Source organism: Lynx rufus, unplaced genomic scaffold, assembly GCF_022079265.1.
Source record: "Lynx rufus isolate CCGP_SWC_20201006 ecotype Redwood Valley unplaced genomic scaffold, mLynRuf1.p SCAF_47, whole genome shotgun sequence".
In the NCBI taxonomy this organism is placed as follows: Eukaryota; Metazoa; Chordata; class Mammalia; order Carnivora; family Felidae; genus Lynx; species Lynx rufus.
In genome coordinates this window covers 600551-619065 of record NW_025814864.1, presented here as the reverse complement: position 1 = coordinate 619065, position 18515 = coordinate 600551, and the positions used below count along the sequence as shown (strand labels likewise).

The 18515-nt window shown below is 52.7% G+C and overlaps 1 protein-coding gene across 1 annotated transcript in view; it reads left to right on the top strand.

Annotated features, from left to right (window-relative positions):
- The window catches only part of SNTG2 (syntrophin gamma 2), a 131261-nt gene that overhangs the window by 72711 nt on the left and 40035 nt on the right, over positions 1-18515 (top strand). Inside the window, 3 exon segments of the mRNA XM_047098334.1 lie at positions 4617-4746; positions 6422-6460; positions 10870-10986. Of these exon segments, the coding sequence (XP_046954290.1) occupies positions 4617-4746; positions 6422-6460; positions 10870-10986 (286 nt within the window).

Here is an 18515-nt window from a genome sequence, read left to right as displayed (position 1 = left end):
TGCGAGCGCAAACTTTTCAAACAGTGAGACATACGCACAGTTTCTTCTCGCTTTGTTTGGTGAATGCCCGTCACGAGCAGAATAAACACACATCCTGTCCCTCAGCTCCAAAGCGTGGGGGCCTCGAGCCGTGTGTGTGCAGCCCGCTTCTCCTCCGGGGCTCCTGTCCAGGGGCAGGAGAGGCTTTCCGGAAGCCTGGGCATCGCCAGGCCTCGACTTCCTGCTGAAACGGTGTTTGGACGAGGCTTCGCTCCCCCTGTGGGAGCTCAGGTGTAGCTTTTCTGCGGATTCTCAAAACCTGACGCAGGGCCGTCACAGAGTGTGCTGGGCCCCGAGCGGTGGGTACTCTGATCTTTAGCTCTGACGACGACCTTGACCGTTGGACAGAATCCCAAAAAGGCCGAGTGAGCAGATGCTCTGACTGCAGAGCTGCGTGGTCGGGCTCCTCCTGTGCACTGGGAGGGACCTCGTACACCAGCCCGAACACAGTTCACGCGAGATGCTGACACGGTGAACCTCAGAGTCCGTCTGGAAGAAATGAGTGGGAATCTGGCGTTCATACTGCTTTCCTAACAATTAGCCGGTGTGAACGTCCCGATCAAACGTTATTACTGTGTGTGTGTCATCGGCATTAACGTCGGCGTCTGTATAATCTTCAATCTGTGTTGCTTTCTTTCAAGGTGAGTTTCTGAGTGATGCTCTTTGCAGGGAAACTGGGTTTGCAATAACCTTGCTTACGGCCTCTTCTCCCGCGCTTGTGTTCTGTCGCATGGTCGGCGTTTTGAAGCCCATCACGTGGGGAAGGGGGACAGATGTCGGAGGCTGGAGGTCCTGACCCTAGCCCTAACCCTAACCCGTGGAGGGCTGTGTCGGACTGAGGACGCTCCCCTGGTCCTGGACGCGGGGAGGGGCAGAGAGAGCTCTGCAGGTGCGGTCCGTGTGTCCCTGGGGTTAAAGGGCACAGCAGGGCCGGATTCTGACTAGCAAAGGGGCATATGCTGAACCCCAGAGCCACGAGTAATCTCGTACATACATCACATGTAATCACTAATTAGCTAACTAATTCATTCACCCTCGTTACCAACTCCTTAGCGCATTGCACGTCCTCTGCCCTGTCGCGAGCACGTACGTGACCCACGGATCACGTGTGTTACAGATACAAGCCCGTGGTATGTACGTTTCCCTGTCGTGGGGCCAGCAGTATGTCAGAGACATGGCGTTTTCTACAACGGCTTCTACACCGTTTGTAGTAAGGAGGAAATGGGCGCCTGGCTGGCTCAGTCCGTGGAGCGCGTGCCTCTCAGTCGTGAGTTCGAGCCCCGCGTTGGGCACGAAGCCTACTTTAAAAAAAGAAAAACACAAGCAAAGAAAGGAGGAAAGAAGATGCATCCCGTCCTGTGATTCGTCGTCGCCGCGCTGGTCTGTGTTTCCTGCCTGCTCTCAGCCTAACAGTCGCGTCAGCACTTCCCAGGGGTTTCGGGCGCAGCTTCTCTGCTTTCTTCACCGGGAATGCCCGTATTCCGTCCGCGTGGAGAGGCGGCTGTGGGCTGGCAACACGGTGCTCGGCCGACACTCTGGCTTTGAGCGCTGGGGATGCGCTGTGCCTGCCCCCTGCCCCCCTGCCCCCCGCCCTCCTGCCCCTGTGCCCCCGCCTCCGCAACAGGTCAGCTGATAGCTGGCGGCCTCCTTGTGAGGAAGGAGCTGTTTTACTACGTGCCCCTCGGCTGGGATTCCCCGCATCGTTGACCCAAGGTGTCCGTCCCTGGAGGCGTGAGTCCGCATCCGGATTGCACCCCTGGGCCTTGGCGGGTGTGCTGACCGGCCGTCCCAGGTCCCGGGTGTGCTGACCGGCCGTCCCCAGGTCCCCGGTGTGCTGACCGGCCGTCCCCAGGTCCCGGGTGTGCTGACCGGCCGTCCCCAGGTCCCGGGTGTGCTGACCGGCCGTCCCCAGGTCCCGGGTGTGCTGACCGGCCGTCCCCAGGTCCCCGGTGTGCTGACCGGCCGTCCCCAGGTCCCGGGTGCGCTGACCGGCCGTCCCCAGGTCCCCGGTGTGTTGACCGGCCGTCCCCAGGTCCCGGGTGTGCTGACCGGCCGTCCCCAGGTCCCCGGTGTGCTGACCGGCCGTCCCCAGGTCCCGGGTGCGCTGACCGGCCGTCCCCAGGTCCCGGGTGTGCTGACCGGCCGTCCCAGGTCCCGGGTGTGCTGACCGGCCGTCCCCAGGTCCCCGGTGTGCTGACGGGCCGTCCCCAGGTCCCGGGTGTGCTGACCGGCCGTCCCCAGGTCCCGGCTGTGCTGACCGGCCGTCCCCAGGTCCCCGGTGTGCTGACCGGCCGTCCCCAGGTCCCGGGTGTGCTGACCGGCCGTCCCCAGGTCCCCGGTGTGCTGACCGGCCGTCCCCAGGTCCCGGGTGTGCTGACCGGCCGTCCCCAGGTCCCCGGTGTGCTGACGGGCCGTCCCCAGGTCCCGGGTGTGCTGACCGGCCGTCCCCAGGTCCCTGGTGTGTTGACCGGCCGTCCCCAGGTCCCGGGTGTGCTGACCGGCCGTCCCCAGGTCCCCGGTGTGCTGACCGGCCGTCCCCAGGTCCCGGGTGCGCTGACCGGCCGTCCCCAGGTCCCGGGTGCGCTGACCGGCCGTCCCAGGTCCCGGGTGTGCTGACCGGCCGTCCCCAGGTCCCCGGTGTGCTGACCGGCCGTCCCGGGTCCCGGGTGTGCTGACCGGCCGTCCCGGGTCCCGGGTGTGCTGACCGGCCGTCCCGGGTCCCGGGTGTGCTGACCGGCCGTCCCCAGGTCCCCGGTGTGCTGACCGGCCGTCCCCAGGTCCCGGGTGCGCTGACCGGCCGTCCCCAGGTCCCGGGTGTGCTGACCGGCCGTCCCCAGGTCCCCGGTGTGCTGACCGGCCGTCCCCAGGTCCCGGGTGTGCTGACCGGCCGTCCCCAGGTCCCCGGTGTGCTGACCGGCCGTCCCCAGGTCCCCGGTGTGCTGACCGGCCGTCCCCAGGTCCCGGGTGTGCTGACCGGCCGTCCCCAGGTCCCCGGTGTGCTGACCGGCCGTCCCCAGGTCCCGGGTGTGCTGACCGGCCGTCCCCAGGTCCCGGGTGTGCTGACCGGCCGTCCCCAGGTCCCCGGTGTGCTGACCGGCCGTCCCCAGGTCCCGGGTGTGCTGACGGGCTGTCCCAGGTCCCGGGTGTGCTGACCGGCCGTCCCCAGGTCCCCGGTGTGCTGACCGGCCGTCCCCAGGTCCCGGGTGTGCTGACGGGCCGTCCCCAGGTCCCGGGTGTGCTGACCGGCCGTCCCAGGTCCCGGGTGTGCTGACCGGCCGTCCCCAGGTCCCGGGTGTGCTGACCGGCCGTCCCCAGGTCCCCGGTGTGCTGACCGGCCGTCCCCAGGTCCCCGGTGTGCTGACGGGCCGTCCCCAGGTCCCCGGTATGCTGAGCAGCTGTCCCCAGAAAACCTGGGAACGTTTCCTCTGTCCTCAGTCTCCCTCCTGCTGGTGCCCCCACCCCAGCGTCTCTTGCTTCTCAGAGCCTCTCGCAGAGCCTCTTTCTTCTGCCTGGTCTGTGGGTTGGGGGGACTCTGCCCACCCACCCAGTTCAAGTCCACTGTGTAGCCTCTCCGGCATTTCAGTTCTCATATCGTTAACTCCTCTAGATTCACTGGCTTTTCCATAGCGTCTGTCCCTTTGCTGGTTTTCTCCTGTGATGTGCTACAGTCATCGCATGTCTGTTTCTTTAATTTTTTTCAACGTTTGTTAATTTTTGGGAGACAGAGACAGAGCATGAGCATGGGAGGGGCAGAGAGAGGAGGAGACACAGAATCGGAAGCAGGCTCCAGGCTCCAGGCTGTCGGCACAGAGCTCGACGCGGGGCTGGAACCCACGGACCGTGAGATGACCTGAGCCGAAGTCGGCCGCTCGACCGACTGAGCCCCCCAGGTGCCCTGATATACATGGTTTTCTTAAGGAGACGTGAACAGAAGTGTCGATGACATTACCTTTTGTACGAGTTTCATTAGTCCAGTGGAGCTGCACAGCCAAGCGCTCACTGGGCCGCGTAGACAACACACATTCACATCCTCACGTTCCGGAGGCCACGTGTCCACGTCGGGCGCCTCACAGCCTCTTCCTGGCTTCTAGACGGCCGTCTTCTTGCTGTGTCCTCCAGGGTGGGGAGGGAGCCCTGGCGTCTCTTCCCATAAGGACTCCAGTCCTGCAGGATCGGGGCTCAGCCCTCACAACGTCACTCGATGTGTGTCGTAAGCTGTCCACGTCGAGTAGCAATGGCACCGCCATCGTCGTGTCTTGAGCCTCAAATGCCACAATGGATGGTCTCTGGACGAACTTTACCAAGGATTCTGTAAAACGAGAACTCCCAAATTCCTAAAAGAGCAGGAGTTGCGTCCTCCACGAACGACTCTCGTGTTTCCTATTGATGCAGAAATGGTCTGTTAGTGATGGATCTCAAAGTTCTGAACTTAATTTTGGTGAACTTACAAACTGGAGCAGGTTGGTCATGTCAGGGCACTGTCACGTGTCTCCGCGTGTGGCTCTCGGCCGGGCCGGAGGCGCCGTGGACGACACTGTCTGCCTGGTGTGCACAGCGTGGCTCTCCCCTCCCTGCAGGTCCGGCGCGTTCCAGGTGCTGGCTGTGGACGGCGTCCGCACGGGAGTCCTGCAGTTTCACACGGCCCGGGAGAGCGCCGACTGGCTGAGGGCAGTGTCCGCGACCATCAGTGACCTGACACTGGAGAGCGTGAGCACACCTCCCGTGACTTAGTGCTTTTGTGTTTAATCCACAGAAATAGAGATCTTTTAATTTATGATTAACTCTAAAATAGTGGGTTACAAGATTAAACAAGGAAATGTACTTTTTTCCAACATACCACATCTCTGGCTGTAACCAGGTCGTGTTAAGTTGTCCAGATGCCTCCTGGCAGGAGAGTCTGGACCAGGTCAGACGTTTGGATGCCCAGGGGCCGTTTCCCTCCCTGAGAGGACCTTCCTCTCTCAACTCCTGTCCCGCACAGACACAGATGTACTCATGTGCACATAATTTCACGTATACTTTATCGATGGGATGTGGGGAACTTAATGGGGTCAAAGATGGAATTCCCCTCGTAACTTTATGAAAACAAGAGGCATATCCAACCAAAAAGATTAGGTCCCAAATATTCAGAGCAAGTATCCAGGAGACAGTGCTGTCTCCTCGAGCGATCTGTTTGATGTTCAAAGTCAATATGAAATTAAAAAATTAAAAGTAAAACAAAATGGGCTGGGAGTTAAAATCCAACTAAGTAGTAAGTTCCCACGGGAACCACGGTGTGCTGGCAGTGGGCTGGTGGCCAGAGCTGTGGACACTCACGGAAGGACTCACTCCTGGTCAGACGTGGCCTTGACTTGCCCAGTGACTGCGTTTGCATCCTGAGGCCAGCTTCTGTGCTGGAGCGAGCAGGTGGAGGGCCAGCGGGGCCAGCGCTGGGGCTGACACTCTAGCAACACGTGCACAGCGCCCCCCCCCCCGGCCCTCCCTGCCCCTCTTTGGCCACACACACTGCCTTGTTCTGAAGCTACTGGACAGGTTGACCGAGCACATTGGGAGACTCGGGAAGGAGCGATGTGTTCGATTTCCATTCTGCAGACCTCATGGCTTCTTTCTCCAGTCAGATAAGGAGCCTCTGTAAGCCCTTAGTTTTCAGGCTTGACATTTTGAATTCCAAAGTATCTGGACGGATAAAAAGAAAGGAGAAAGCAGACAGCTGGTGGTAGATTGGTATTTGCAGGCGTGCATGTGACCGGGAGTGTCCCTCCGTTCTGGGTGAGTTTTACACATCCCAGCCGGTAGGCAGAGCAGAGGGGAGGAAACCGGAAATGTGGATCTGAAGTCACATTCCGAGCGTGTGTGCTGTTCTCCTGGATCTCCACTTCCTCACCGGTAAAGTTTGGAGATAGTACCACCTTGCGGGATTCCTGGGGGCGTGGGGGAGAATGTGTGTGATGTGAAACTCTAAGATCGTTAGAGCAGAAAGTGTCTTCCCCACTTTTTTCAGGTATTGAAATTCAAGTATCTGTGGTCCCATAGCTTCACTCACACAAGATGCTGATATTTGAAAAAGAACAGCTTCAGTATGCTAATACTGTTTTTTGCGAGTATTGTTTTTTGCGAGTATTGTTTTTTGCTAGTTTTGTTTTTTGCTAGTAGTTTCTTGCTACTATTGTTTTTTGCTAATATTGTTTTTTTTTCGTTGTGGGAACTGCTGCTGTACATTTGTACGTAGTCTGGTTTTTAGGTTAGAAATACATCGTAAAAGAAACTTGTTCCCAAGGACCCTTCCCGCGGCTAGTTAATTTCAGTTGCCAGTTCGACAGGCGAAGAAATGATGGCGTTAATGTTCTTGTCATAGTGACTTCTCACTTCCCTCTCTTCACAGATGAAAATGGTGAATGAGGGCTGTTCTCCTTGTGACCAGGTAGGGCTTGTGTTTTTCATGTTGATCCTATAACAAGTCTCTACAGTAGTTTCTGGATTTGGAGCTTGATTTGGAAATCTGGGGAGGACGAGCAGACCGAAGTCAGGGGTCCTTCCCCCAGTATCAGCTCCACCAAACTGCTCAGTTTTAGCGGAAACAGCTTCGGAGGGGGTTCTGGTCCCCGGTGCCACGTTATAAACGAGCTATCGGCACATGCTCTGAGGAAGTGCGGTTAAACAGCTGTGTCACTGTGAGTATTTAAGCCGAGAGGGTTTTCCCTGCGTGATCTGCGTGATCTGAGCACGTCCTCACTTGGAGGGCCTTGCCCCAGGGCGGCCTCTGGCCAGCAGGAATTACGGCAGGTGCGTGGGAACAGCGCTCTCGGGGCCCCAGGCTCGCCTGCAGGGCCGTGTCATGGGGAGTCAACACCTCCTTCCTTCGCAGGGCTGGGTGCTGCCCCCTGACTCAGGGCCCTCACTCGCTCGGTCTGCGAGCACCGTGAGTGACCCGATCACGCTCAACTAGTTTGAGCGCCAGGTGCCTGCACTTTGAAGCCACAAAGTCACTGGCTCTTTCTGGAAACGTCACAGTTGAAGCCGTCCTGTAAGGGCAGACTTTTATTCCCTGCCCATCAGTTTTCTGATTTGCCTCTCGCAGGTTTGAGGTGCAGAAAACCGAGAAGAGTGAGCTCAGTTTGCTTTAAGTAGAGCCCACACACGCTCTAGATGGTGCTCGCGATCAGGCGTGGGCGCAGGGTGGGGGCACTCGTCCGTCTGTGCCGGTCCGTGTTTGCTGCGCGAGAGGGACAGTTAGGCCTGTGTCTGAGTCAATCCACGAGTGCACGTTTTGTAATTAGAAAAGAAACTCTAGGGGCACCTGGGTGGCCCAGTCAGTTGAGCATCCAACTTCGGCTCAGGTCATGACCTTGCAGTTCATGGGTTCGAGCCCTGCGTCAGGCACTGTGCTGACAGCTCAGAGCCTGGAGCCTGCTTCGGATTCTGTCTTCCTCTCTCTGCCCCTCCCCTGCTTGCACTCTATCTCTCAAAAATAAACAAACAAGAAAGAAAGAGAGAAAGAAAGAAAAAGAAAGAGGAAGGAAGGAAGGAAGGAAGGAAGGAAGGAAGGAAGGAAGGAAAAGAAGGAAAAGAAAGAAGAAAGAAAGAAAGAAAGAAAGAAAGAAAGAAAGAAAGAAAGAAAGAAAGAAAGAAAGAAAGAGAAGGAAAGAAACGAAACTCTAAGGAAAGCTGCTCTAAATGTAACTTCTTTTTCTTGTAACATTTTTCTGAATACACGATCATGTTTTGCCTTAGGGAGCTGAAGGAGGGCGGTGAGCTGTTAATGGGTGATAGTTCCATAGATGCCTTCAAATTCATACAGGATTCATTTCGTAGTCCTGTACAGAAAATACCGTTTTCTCAGTCTGTGCTGTGTTTCTAACGTGGAGGCTCTTGTGGACTCTTCCACTGAGGGCAGAGCTCCACTGTCCACATGTAAAGCGTGTCTTCTCCAGGCAGGGGGGGAACTGATCAATCGGTTCTGCTCTCTCCTGGAATAATTTACCGTTCTGAAATTGGATCTCAAAATTAGCAAAATGTCTGTGGAATTGTTTTTATGGTACATCAGAGACTCTCTCGAGACCACAGGAGAGAGGGATGGACCGGGTGGTGACCCAGAACTCAGCTTTTCAGTCGTTCGGTGGGGACCCTCCCCGGGACCCTGCTGGCAGGTCACTGCGGTCAGGGCTGTGCACACGTGGGCACGCGCAGTGTGTGGCTTTGACGGGGCTTGAACTTACCGTGCGTGCTTGGAGGAACGCGCTGGCCTTTCAGGATGTACCTGTGTCTCCTGGCACGTGAGGAAGAGCTCGGGTCTGGGATTCAGAACACGCTGTGTTTCACTCTGAAAATCGGGAGTCACAGCAGAAAATCAGGAACCAGTGTTCAGGGAAACTTCAAGCCATCCGAGGAGCAAAACTCCCGATGCTGAGAGCACTAGGTAGTTACGGCTCAGGGACCCCGAGGCAGTGGGGTAATCGTGCTCTGCTTGGTCTTAGCAGGATGTTGTCACACGCTAAGCCACGCCAGTGTGATGCCAGTGTCCCTAACACCTGGGTTCTAATCCCAAGTAATCCCTTCGCTGGTGACATACTTTGGCCAAATTAACGTCTCAGCCACAGTTTTCTCTCCCATAAGGTAAGCAAGCGGTAATGGGAAATCTAAAGACTTGTTCTAACCTCAAAATTTCTTTATTACTTTGAACTTTTTTTAATGTTTGTTTATTTTTGAGAGAGCGAGCACGAGTGGGGGAGGGGCAGAGAGAGGGAGACACAGACCCTGAAGCCGGCTCCAGGCTCCGAGCTGTCAGCACAGCGCCCGACGCGGGGCTTGAACCCACAAACTGGGAGACCTTGGCCTGCCATCCAGGCGCCTCTGAACTCTTTTTCCCCTCGGGGGCTCAAATTAGTTCATTTGGAAGGAAATATTAGAGACGAGCTTTACCGTGTGGACTTTCTGAAGAGCTACCCCTGCCTTGTCTCAGTGTGCTTTGGGTACAGATTATCTCACATGTGCTCCAAAAACTAAACGTTTTGTGTGTATTATAGGAGTTTAGATTTGTGATGTTGGGCCCTTAGGAACGAGAAGGCATGCTTTTTTTCATTCTGAACCGTTAATTCCTGGTTTTGGTATGTAGAAAAACATACTATTTGATTAAATACTTTTAAAAGTAAGCGTATTTGGGGATTACTGCAATCGCAAGAACAACTACAAGACAGAATTGGCAGATCACACAGAAAACCCAGCACAGACGATTTTAGACTCACGTTCAGTGAGTGAGATGGCTGGAGATGTTGCCATCCAAACAGAGGTGGGTTCTTCCGGGATGCCGGCCAGCCTGAAAACAACACATGTGCATTTAAAATGGTCCCGGGCGAACCCGAACACACGCTCCCTGCTAAAACAACAAGCAGTTCTGTACATTTCCAAACTACATTTTTTCTAGAAAACCTGAAGTAAAGGGAAGTGTGGATGCCTGGCTCATCAAACCCAAAAGAAACCTAAGTATCTCAGATAACGTGGGCATTTTCTGTGTAAAGGGCCAACCCTACGGCGTCGTCTCAAGTACACTTACCTAATTATCTTGACTCAGTCAAGTGAAAAAAAAGGCTTTCCTATAGAAATGGAATCAGAAGAGATAAATGAAAACGTGCTCATTTATTATAATGAATGGGCATGTCCTCTTAATGTAATTTACAGTGACATAATCAGGTAGGTGTTCCTAAAATTATAATATACGTTTCTTGGAACACATAATAAGCCATTAGAAAATTCATAACGTAAAAGATAATATTAGCTACCCTTGAAATTATTTATGAACTACATATACCAAAAAAAGATTCACAAAGCAGGCAACGTTCCTAATAATAGCTAAGCTGTAACTTATTTCTTTGCTAATTAATCGAGGCGGAATTAAATTACATACGGAGTTTCATTAAGTTCACATCCAATTTATAGATGTTTCAGATTAACAATCTGGTTTTTAAACATTTCTTTTTGTAAAACTTCATCTGGCATCTTGACCTAGGACGTCTTTTACCGGCCATAAAAGTGAAAGCTGTCAGGAATTTGTCACGTAAACCGCAGAAGCGGAGAGGACCTACCTGAGCCCGGGCTGGGCACCCCAGTGAGCCCCAGGGCACCGCCTTGAAGCGGCTCATAGGACGGTTTTATTTCGTAAGGTTCCTGGCATGTCTGTGGTAATTCACTCTTCGTTTTACTTACACGTGAAGCTGCTTTAAACACTTACTTTTTTTTGTAAACATGGCAAAAGGAGGAAATTAAAATGAAATTACTACAAAATATGTGTCACATCAAAATTTGGGGTAAGACGCAGGGACTTCAGCTTAACATTAGTTTGTGTTCATGCACCGAACACTTAGGTTAAATCACTGCTTCCGTAAGCTTTTTGGATCCTATTCTGATTTGTTACAGCTTGCACACAAAATGCCAGTCGTAAGTGTCAAATATCGTTGTCTTCTCTTCACTCTCGTCAGGAAGTGGAACGGTAAAGAAACAGTCACCTTTCCCACGTGCGTCAGCTCTGTGCAAACTCATGGACGAATCCGAAATCCTAGCCCCTGAGAGGATGTGATTTAATACTGTGTTTTTAAAGATGCGTGGAAGGCACAACTCTGCCTCAGGCGAGGGGTCCGGTGGTGCCCAGACGCGCACACGGAGCCCGGCAGGTGCAGAGCCCCGGGGCTGTCCCGGGACACTACCTTTCACATCCATCTGCTTGATCAGGGTTAGGACACCTGCTGGTTCTGGGCGTGCCCGTCTCTGCCGCTTCCAGCCCCGCGACCGTGCCCGCTGCGAAGGCTTTGCTTTAATTACACAGGCTTTCTTTTGCAGGTTGTGCACATGGGCTGGGTCAGGGAGAGACTCGAAGGCACCAGCTCCCGTGAGACCTTCAGATCCAAGTTCTTGGCCCTGAAAGGCTCTTTGCTGTATGTTTTCAGCACCGCTCCGGTAAGGACGCCTTGACGTTCCGCGGGCAAGGGGTTGCTGATGAGAAGCAGCGATGGGATCCAGTGTTCGCGGGAGGCCAGGGCGGCCCCTCCCGCTCACAGCCCCTCCCCGGCCCGTCCGTTACGTGGTCGGAGAACCCAGAGACGAAACAGAACAGGTCATGAAACTTTAAAAGTTCCTCCTTCCTTCACATCCCCCAAGTTTTGTGAAAATAACCAAACAGCCTGATTCAGCAGGGCCCCTAGTAGAAACCTGACGCTAAATGCCATAGTTTGCAATTTTGTTTTCAAATTAGCACCGACGACGCCTTTCTCCCTGAGCGAACCAGGTACATAACGTGTGCTCTGCCTCGGGTATCAGTCAAAGCAGCTTCTGTGGGCATCAGGACCAGGAACCACAGGACCTGGGAGGTTCAGGCGTCCAGAACTTTGGATGCGCTGTGTGCGGTGTCGATGGAACTTTCTGCCTTTGAAAGTAAATAACGGGTTTCCTTCCTCTTAAGGCTGGGCCGTGTCCCATTGTGCACACACACCACACTCTTTCTCTGCCCACCGGGTGATGGACCTTGAATTGTGTCCGTGTGCGGCTGTTGCGAGTAGCACTGGATGGAAGTTTGAGTGTGTGGACGCCCGGATTTCATTTCCTTTGCACAAATACCGAATCACGTGGTAGCTCCAGGTTTGATGCTTTGAGGACCCTCCGCACTGTTGTCAGTGGTGGCCCTGCCAGCTCACATTCACCGACAGTGCACGCGGCTCCCTTTCTGCACGTTCCCGCCAGCACCCAGTCTTCGTCTGGGGGGGGGCGTGCGTGGTGGGAAGACAGTGTCGTGGGTGGAGCCCCACCTCCAAACGCATCGGGCCGCAAATGTTAAATTTGTGTTCTTGTTGGATGGCGATCATATCCCAAGAAAGTGGTTTTAAAAAAATAAAGAATAATGAAAGGGCAGAATCACATTTTACCTCCAGGCATCGAGACAATAATGCAAGTTTTCACTAATGAATATAGTTTTTTTAATAAGCTTTTTAATTGGGAATAATTTTAGATTTACCTAAAGTCGCATATGTGGTATGGAGAGTTGTGGGTCCCAGTTTCCCCAAAGGTTGGCACCAAATGTGACTGTGGTCCCTTTGCTGAAAGTGAAACTGGACAGTGGTCCCTCCTGGTAACTAAACCAGACAGACACTGCTGTCCTCACCAGCCTGTCCACTGACGCTCTTCCTGTCCCAGGACCCCCCCAGGACACCGGCTTGGGCGTAGCTGCACGTGTTTTGTTAAACCAACAATGCTGTGAATTTACTGAGGCCGAAGGGTTTTCTGAATTAAAAAAAAAAAAAAATCATAGAATTCTACTCAGAACAAACAAATGTACTAATTTTTTTAGCATTTGTTGCTAAACATCCATTCTCTGGGTTTGGACAAGGGTGCAGTGATGCGCGTCCACCATTACAGCATCCTACAGAGTGGTTTTGCTGTCCTGAACATCCTCTGTGCCCAACCCCCGCCCGTCCTGTGGCCCAAAACCACCGATCGTTTACTGTCTCCGTGGGTTCCCCTTATCCAGGTTGTCCTGTAGTTGGAATCATAGTGCGTGGCCTTTTCGCGTTGGCTTCCCTCACTCAGTAACATCTGAGATTCCTCCTTGTCTTTTCGTGGCTTGTAGCTCATGTATTTTTAGTGCAGAATGAGATTCCGTTGTCTGGATGGACCACAGTTTATTTATCCGTCACCTACTGAAGGGCATCTTGGTTACTTCCGAGCTGAGCAGTTACGAATAAAGCTGCTGTAAACATCCACGTGCGGGTTTCCACGTGGACGTAAGTTCTCACCCCCTTTGACTGAATTCCAAGGAGTGTGATCGCTGGACCGTCTGGTGTTTAGTTTTGTGAGGAGGCTCCACACTGTCTTCCAAAGGGGCCGCGCCATTCTGCGTCGCGACCTGCCATGAGTGGGCGTTCCTGCCCCACGTCCTTGCCAGCACCTGCCGTTGTCGGGGTTCCGGATTGTGGCCATTCTCACGGGTGTGCGGTGGGACCCCGTGTGGTTTTAACTTGCATTTTGTGGAAGACGAGTGAGGCATCTGCTGCCTTTGTCCTTCGCTGGGGAGGCGTCTGTTGAGGTCTTCGGCCTATTTTTTTTTTTTTACTCAGGTTGTTCGCTAACTGTTGAGTTTTAAGAGTTCTTTGTATGTTTTGGGTAACAGTCCTTTCTTGGATGTGTCTTTGGCAAATATTTTCTCCCGGTCTGTGGCTGGTCCTCTCTCTCTCTTTGTCTTTCTCAGAGCAGTGTTTTTTTTTTTTTTTGTTTTTGTTTTTGTTTTTTTTTTTTAATTTTTTTTTTCAACGTTTATTTATTTTTGGGACAGAGAGAGACAGAGCATGAATGGGGGAGGGGCAGAGAGAGAGGGAGACACAGAATCGGAAACAGGCTCCAGGCTCCGAGCCATCAGCCCAGAGCCTGACGCGGGGCTCGAACTCACGGACCGCGAGATCGTGACCTGGCTGAAGTCGGACGCTTAACCGACTGCGCCACCCAGGCGCCCCACAGAGCAGTGTTTTTAACCTTAATGGAGTCCAGCTCATTGGTTCTTCCCTTCATGGGTCCCGTCTGTGGTGTTGGATCGAAAAGGTCATCGTCACCCCCAAGGTCACCTAGGTGTCCCCGATGTTATGCTTTAGGAGTCTTACACATTTTGCATTTTGATTCTGATTCCGAGCTTTTCGTCAGGCGTGTAAGGTCTGGGTCGAGATTGATCATTTTGCACACGGACGTCCCCTTGTTCCCCAGTCACTTGATGAAAGACGGTCTAGGCTCTGTTCGGTTTTCTTTGCTCCCTTGTGAACCGTCAGCGACTTATGGGATTAGGAACTCTCTCTGATCCATTGATCTGTGTGGCTCCGAACCACCTGCGGTGAACGCTGTAGCTTTGTAGTAGGTCTTGAAGTCGGTTGTGTCAGTTTTCCGGCCTTTCTGCCTCAGTATCAGGCTGCCTGTCGGGATCCTTTGCCCCCATACGCATATGAAGGTTAGAGCGTCTGCATCCACAAAGTAACGTCCTGGGAATGGCTAGGCTGAGTTCTCACGGAAGTTGATTTCTTAACAGACATGATGTTCCGGGTAAAAACGGCCGGGATACGAGGTCCTGTGATGCTGTCTCAGTCCCTCGTGAGTCTGAGCCCCTGGGCTCTGAGCCTCCCCAACGTTCTCTGGTTTATCTGCCCCCTTCTGTGGGGCAGGGTGGGTGGGGGACTGGACTTGGGATGTCCCTTCCCCTGGGCAGGGAGGCTCTGATGAAACCCCACCAGATTCCGGTCTGGCTGACCAGCCTCCCCGAGGGCAGGCCTGTGCAGAGCTGGGCTCTGGGACGTTTCAGACGTCTCCGGAGGGACTTTCCCCGGTGTTTTCTGTGGGAACCTGGTTGAGCTCCTGCAGGTAAATCTCCCACTGTTGGGGGGTCTCCCCCACCCTGTGACTGGGTGGCCCTGCAGTTTTTAACTCTCAGCAGCTCGCCGATGACAGGCCAGATTTTCCCGCCTGCCCTGGTGCCCACCGTGGACTCCACACCTCCTGACCTGTCTCGGGGCGTGGTGCGCCCTGTGTCCTCCCCTGTGGCTCTCACGGGTCTGTGAAGAGTCTGTTGAGGTTCTCACTTGCTACACCGGAGCAGGGACTTCCAAGGTCCTTGTGCACAAGCAGAAACATGTTTACTTTTTAAATAGAAAAAAATCAAACTCTCCCATCACTTAATGGTATTATGCTTGTTTAAACAAACCGTTTTCATGCATTATCCAAAATAATAAAAGCACATTTTTAAATGGGGACTCGGAAGACTTTATAAGACAACGAAGAAGTTTTAGTCTGAAAAACCCCAGGGAAAGAGTGGTTTGGTAGAATAAGTTGTGCATTATAATCACTGGCTGTGGGACTAGGTGTGTTATTCCCCCTTCATTCGATGGTCTGCTCGCTTTGGGGACAGGGACAGCAGACGGCAGCCGCCGCCCCCCTCCCCCCCGCAGGGTCACTGTGAGCCCCGAGAGACCGCACCTACGTGTTCGTAGACGTGTTTGAAGACGCCAGAGCATTTAAAGTTAACAGGTGGACTTTGGTATTGGTACTCGGCAAGTCTCGTTGTAAAAGCAGTACCCAGAATATGGCAAGGGAATCTGACCTCGGTGTTGGCAGGTGTTTCGGTCCGGCCGGGGCTTGTATCCTGCAGCCGATCACAGTGTCTACTTTGCCCAAATCTGTAACAACCCTATGTTACGTTTGCAGCATCTGTACACGGTGACTTATGCTCTGGTGACAGAAGACACGAGACGACCACTGGTCACGCCCCACACACCTCCGGGCCGGTTACCGGCCCCGGCCCCCAGGCAGCGCAGTGAGCACCGCCGTGTTCTGCACGGACACTGAGCAGAGGGGGGATGGGGGCACAGGAGAGAGACGATCTCTCCGACTCGGTAAACGAGGACCCTCTTGGGAGAGCAGGGTCCAGGGGAGGTAAATTCGCAGATGTCCCCCACCAGTCGCTGTCGCTGTCCCGTGAGAAAGTCCCGTATTCAAGGACGGCTTCTGAGCTTCATCAGGTCGAGCCAAAGGAATGATGTTGAAGCAGAGGAGGGAAAAGAAGGGCAGAGAGTGGAAGAGAGGCGCAGAGGGGGCGTCCGCAGTTTCCGGCTCAAGGTCCTGCCCGGAGGAGGCAGAGTCCAGGGGTGGGGGCTGGCCCGGCCTCAGGCCCTCCTAGGTGCTCACACGGGCCGACGAAAGCCAGGACTGTTCTCATCACTGTGCTCTCCTTCCAGCCAGCAGGTTATTTCTGACTTGCAAATTGGCATCTGAGAAAACGTGAGCAACGTGTTTTCAAAAATCATGAAAACGTGTTAATAACAGTCATGGAGTCAATTTTACAGCATCGTACAGCATTAACGTATAAATTATGTAGCAGTTCCTTATGAATATGCAGGGAATAGTAGAAGCAACTTTAAGAATGTCAATTAGGCAAATGTATTCTATCGTTTAAAAATTTTTACCTGGAAAGAAATAACTCATTTGAAGGTTTGTAGATTGAAGAAACACTAGATAATTGTGTGTCTGATACAGAATTATTCTGTGTCCCCTCTGAGGCTACCCGGTAGGTGTTCCCCAATAAGATTAAAGGACATCCAGGTTATTACATTTACAGCCTAAAGTTTCTGCTACATTCCAAGTCAGATGTGGCCGGAGGAAACAAACTGTCAAGTCTCAGGACTTGGGAAAAGCATCAGTGGCCTGGGGTTACAGACCTTCACGCTTTTCTTCCACGTCGCAAAGGCTGGTTAGTTCCATTTTGTTGCCTGCTGGCTGGAAACGCTGAGATTTCATCGTGGATCATTTTTCCCTTTCTTGATTTCTGAGTCGCCAGGAAGGAGCGTAAGGATCAGGGGATCACATCTCATTCCCGTCCAGGGAAGTATTTCTCCGGAGACAGGCAGGCACGGTGACGGCTCCGAGTGTCACTCCACATCCCTCCCTTCCTATCAGAGGGTCTTGTCCCTCCTGAGAGGCAGGGAAGATCCTTCAGCTGGGTCCATCCACCTGAGGGCCTCCGAAATCAGCAGGTTACGTCGTGGAGCATCTGGTTCGCAAAGCGAGGAGTTCTGACTGAATAGGCGTCTGCTCCGGTCCCCACCGCCTGTCTGTCTGCCTTTCCTTTTAAAAGGGGTTAGGCTTGTAACCCTTGGATTATTTTCTTAAGACATCATCACAACAGGGTCATTGCCTGCACATATTTTTTTAAGTTTATTTATTTATTTTGAGAGAGAGAGAACAAGCCCACACCAACGGTGCGGATGGGCAGAGAGAGCGGGAGAGAGAGAATCTCAAGAACGTTCCATGCTCAGCGTGGAGCCGGACGTGGGGCTCGGTCCCTCAGCCCTGGGACCGTGGCCTGAGCTGAAACCACGAGTTGGACCCTCAACCAGCCGAGCCCCCCAGGTGCCCCACCTGGGCGTATTTTTGAGACAAGATTCTGATCTGACCAGTCTGTGGCGGGTCCTGAGGTTCCCAGGTGATGGCAAGGCTGCTGGTTCACATGGCCTCAGTAGTAAATTTACTCAAATGTAAAATCAGGATCTCTGAGCCCCTTCCCACACTGGCTAAGTCTGAATCACCCCCATGGGGCCAGGAACCTGCTTCGAAGGTGACACCTGCCTGCATTCAGGGTTAGTTCGCAACTCTAGGAATGTCCACTTCTGAGATTTCATCCATCACTCACCGCTGTCCTACAAACCTCCAAGGCTGAACTTTCTATTTCCCTTCTAATTATACAAGTACACGTAGATGCCACCCATCTTGGTTTTCTTGGGGACAGCCACGTCCTAGATGGCCCCTGCCTGGGAGCTTGTTGGCTTTAGTGTTGGGTTGGTGCAGCCCAGATAGCTTCTAGAGTCGTAACTAATAAAACAGAAGGTGGAGGCAGCCCTGACGGGCATCACGAATATTCTGGAGATAATTTACGTCAAGCGGAAGCTTAGGAGTACTTTGTGTTTGTGCTTTGGCTGAGCCAGAGAAGGGTTCACGTAGCAAAGCTTGACAACGGCCAACACGCGCACTGAACGAGTGTGCGTAGCCATGCCTATTTACAGCAACAGGGAACTACTAAGGAAGGACATTCTGAATAATGTCATTTTTTTCTTTTTCACGGTTCTCCAAAAATAGGCAGCATTGTTATACCTGGAAAAATTAAAAATTGTGTCTGCCTTCATTGCTGCAGCCTAAATGCTCTACTTTGCCCCCAAATTACCTTCCAGTTATGACTGTGATTGACCTTCCCACCTTTACATTTTACCATTTTCGTGTTTTGTTAATCACAGGAGCAATGACTGACTTAGCTCTGGATCAGTTAATATGAAGTGGCAACATGCCAGTGTAATTTCACATCATTAACTATTTGGTGGAACATTCTCAGGTGATGGGCTCGAAATGCCTGATTACATCCCAGTATTTATTTGGTGGAAAAATTTCAAGAAGGTCACCAACTACGTACATCATGTACTTTCATTTCAAAGACACGCTGAACCTCTGAGTATTTTCATTCTTATTTGTGTGTTTAGTGGCTGGAAGGTAGCCACCGGGTAAGCAATCACAGTCAAAATTTGTTACAGTGTTGAGTATTTCAGATTTTTCTACACGAAATATTTTCACGTACAGCATGTAAGTGAACATGAATTGCAGTCCATAGAACACCATTCAAAAGTTGGACGATGTCTTTATTATTGCTAAAATGGTTGTGAAATGCAATCAGGCCAATCAAAAACATGTTCGATTAAATTGGTAAGTCAACAAATTTGTATTCGTTTCTGGAACGGAGCAGACTAGTGAGTTATCCTAAGTCTCAAGACTGGACACGCAGCACACTCACACACAAACTAGCCACCCTCTCAGTAAGCTCCCCAGACGGGACCGAAAATTGGTCCATAACTTAATGTATGAGGAGTCCAGAATGAATTCTAAACCTGTACCCAAGTGAGTGTAATAGATGAGCCCCTACG